Source organism: Triticum aestivum, chromosome 7A, assembly GCF_018294505.1.
Source record: "Triticum aestivum cultivar Chinese Spring chromosome 7A, IWGSC CS RefSeq v2.1, whole genome shotgun sequence".
NCBI classification, from domain to species: Eukaryota; Viridiplantae; Streptophyta; class Magnoliopsida; order Poales; family Poaceae; genus Triticum; species Triticum aestivum.
In genome coordinates this window covers 9,334,335-9,337,546 of record NC_057812.1, presented here as the reverse complement: position 1 = coordinate 9,337,546, position 3,212 = coordinate 9,334,335, and the positions used below count along the sequence as shown (strand labels likewise).

Below are 3,212 nucleotides of genomic sequence, written 5' to 3'. Positions count from 1 at the left end.
AGACAGCATGATTGTCGTAGCGGACTAGTTGCCATGGCCATGGCATGCGGGGAAGAGAGGTGCTTGCAAGCAGCAGGATGTCGTCATGGGGGCCTCCACCGTTAGCAGCATTCTCTCACCTACCTCTGCTGGCCGTCCTCCTCCTTCACCAAGGTGTTCCAGCTCAACGACGCCATCTTCGCCGAGTAGCAGCCAAGGCAAAGGAAGTGCCCTATTTTTCGTGTGGCAAAGACAAGACACATTTTTTCTGCAATTTAAGTATATTTGTGCTTGGGTCATTTTGACCGGCCACATGTTTTCACGCAGAATTTCGTCCGCCAATTCTGGGCGTGTGACTTAAGAAATACACTCATGAGTCATGACTCATCCCATCGTGTGTCTAATGTCAGAGATCCAATCGTTCTGAAAGCCATTGTAGCACAGCTATATAATACTGTTGGTGTTCTGAAACACATTGCTACAAAATGTTGCTTGCCCAACTTCCTGCTCCGACTTTCTAAAAAAAAAAAACCTTCTTGCTCCGAGATTCCTGCGGGATTAACTTGATGCTTCCGATGCCTGGCTAATGCATGAATAAAATAATGCCAGTGCTGGGAAAAGACAATTAGACCTGAAAGCACGGATGGGCGACCTTTATAATAGCATGTTATTTAGATAATCCGTCCATGCTATAACAACAAGGGCTTTTCTACACGTTGACCGGGTGATAAACTGATAATCCCAAAAGATCGACCTCATGGGCTGCCGTTCGATGGAGCCGTGAACAACCGTATAATTGCTTCACGTGAGCCACTAAGCCTTTGCAACAAGGCTCATATTGCGCTCAGCGCTTTGCAAGAGAAGTCTTGTTGCAATCCCTGAACATGTTTTTTTTTCTTTTTCTACAGCCATCCGATTAGCTCACCCAGTCTTTGCAACAAGTTTTGCATTGCGCTCAGCATATTACAACATGAGCCTTGTTGCAATCCCAAATGTTATACCTTTTTTTTCTACATGATATAAAGTCGTCTGATCTGCTTGATGAGCCTTTGCAACAAACCTGATGCTGCGTTCAGTGCTTTGTAACACAAGCCCTTATTCCAGTTCTCCAAACAGTTTTCTCTATACACCATCTACGCTGTGGTTTCTGTTGCGCCCGCATATCTTGCAACAAATGCCATGTTGCAGGCGGGTCAATCATGGGCACGTGGCGTGCGGACAACATTTACGGGAAGTGTTTTGGTAACAACAAGTCTTCTTTCCAAGCAGATATAAACTTAACAAAGCGAAGAGTTTTCCTTCCCCATAACGGCAATATCATACTGGCAATGAGATTGTTTCATTTCCAAAAATGCGCATAACAAGGCGGTAATAATGCGCATGAAATACCCTACATAGTATAGCTGATTTATTCAGGTGTTGTCCACAGCTAACCATCACCAAATTAACTCTTCCATGGAATCGACGATAGTATTCGAACAAACACTACTAGTCATCAGAGCGTGGCGATGTACGCGTCGGCGAGCATCTTGCCGAGCCGGACCTGCGCCTGGGTGGTGAGGTGTGTGATGTCGTTGGCAAGGGGGAGACCCATGGCGTCCACGTACTTGAGGTTCGGCATCCGCACCGCCCTCTGCTGCTTCCGCACCAGGTCCAGCCACTTCCCCTGATTCTGCGCCGTCGCGATCCCAACCTACAACAAGATCATGGATGTTTTTACTCACAGGGTTCACAGTGGAGATTAATGGAGTCGGAGCAGGGGACCCATGCATGGATGTAGTGTAGCGACGGACCTGGATGACGAGGAGGTTGGGCATGGCGAGGTCCCGGCGGACGTCCCGGACAAACGCCTCCATCCTCCCGGCGTAGGCCAGCGCGTCCTCGCGCCGCATGGCGTCGGCCTCCCCCTGGAACCACAGCAAGGCGGCGATCCTGCCGGCCCCTGCGCTGGCGAAGCGGGCGCGGGTCACCATCCGCTCGTACATTTCCGAGCCGCGGGACCAGTTGGCGATGGGCGTGCCGCCCTGCGCGCAGGGGACGAGCCCCACGACGGCGCCCCTGGGGCAGGCCGGCGCCCGGAGCAGCGCGTGCGCGAACAGCATCCCGGGGCCCACGCCCACCACGTTGCCGACGTCCATGCCGGCGTGCAGCGGCTCGCGGGCCTCCTCCCAGCGGAACGACGGGGAGAGGCGGAGGGTGCGCGGTGACGGCGCGCACTCAGGCGGCACCACGCCGTCCCAATGGTTGCCCACCGTGGCGCCGCCCCGGCCCCCCATGTTGGACTGCCCCGCCAGGATGAACACCAGCGTCGGCGCCCTCTCCACGCTCACCGTCACGGCCGCTGCAAGCAGCAGCAGAATGGGTAGTGCTCGCGGGAGCATTGTCGCCGCCGCTGGCTCCATGTCCCGGCAAGGTCAAAGGTGGCGGTGGCTCGCTAGCTGCTACCGGCCGGCCCCTAGCTAGCTAGCTGCTCACTGGCTGCTACTGATTCGCAGACTTCGTTGGGTAGGCCTGGGCATGCAAATTCGGTTAACAAATATGAAAACCGAAAAAGACATCAAAAATTAACTAACCGAAAATTCGGTTAACCAAGTTATTCGGTTCGGTGTATGGTTTATACCGTATCTTGCTAAAAGTCGCAAAAGAATTTCTGCAATGTGGTTTTCTACTCATGCACGCTCTCTCTCTCTTATATAGGCGAGCCCTTCATCTGATTTTGTTTGACTGCGCGAGGTGGGACTAAACTAAACCAACATCGCCTGTGCCCTCGTCTGCTTTCCCGTACGTGCACGTACGTGCAAACTGAGCACAACTGGCTCACATCGGGGGAAAAAAAGCCCATAATAGCTTGGGCCTTGCACGCGGGTGGTTGACTTGGCCCATGCGAAAATCTTCGTCGCTGTCGCACGAGGACCTACTGGCGGGCGGCGGCTAGCGCGGAAACAACTCACGAGCGCTGGCTGCTCGTGACATATTATCGGTTTCTTCGGTTAACCGTAGTAAAAACTGTAACCAACCGAATTCAATTCGGTTAGCAGATGTAGAAACCGAAAATTTCTTTGGTAGCACTAAAAACCGAAAATTCGGTTTATTCGGTTTCGGCTTCTGTTCGGTCTTCGGTTTGTCGGTTTTTATGCCCACCCCTATCGTTGGGAGTGGATATATAAACACGGGAACGGTCAATCCACTATGGCATTTGTTTTCTTGTGTGGGAGGGAGTGGCAGTGGATCGC

At 52.6% G+C, this 3,212-nt stretch overlaps 1 protein-coding gene across 1 annotated transcript; it reads right to left on the bottom strand.

Annotated features, from left to right (window-relative positions):
* Positions 1-1,346: 1,346 nt before the first annotated feature.
* On the bottom strand, positions 1,347-2,383 carry LOC123153390 (probable carbohydrate esterase At4g34215). The gene is made up of 2 exons (XM_044572535.1): positions 1,773-2,383; positions 1,347-1,672 (listed from the first exon to the last, which is right to left on the bottom strand). Exons 1-2 carry the CDS (start codon positions 2,379-2,381, stop codon positions 1,475-1,477), a joined length of 807 nt encoding a protein of 268 aa, XP_044428470.1. The 5' UTR covers positions 2,382-2,383; the 3' UTR covers positions 1,347-1,474.
* Between the last annotated feature and the right edge of the window lie 829 nt (positions 2,384-3,212).

Excerpts from the sequence above, each read along its gene's own strand:
- LOC123153390 (XM_044572535.1), bottom strand. The coding sequence starts at position 2,381 with ATGGAGCCAGCGGCGGCGACAATGCTCCCGCGAGCACTACCCATTCTG. Across the intron at positions 1,673-1,772 it reads CCAACCTCCTCGTCATCCAG|GTTGGGATCGCGACGGCGCA; the intron begins GTCCGTCGCTAC and ends ATCTTGTTGTAG.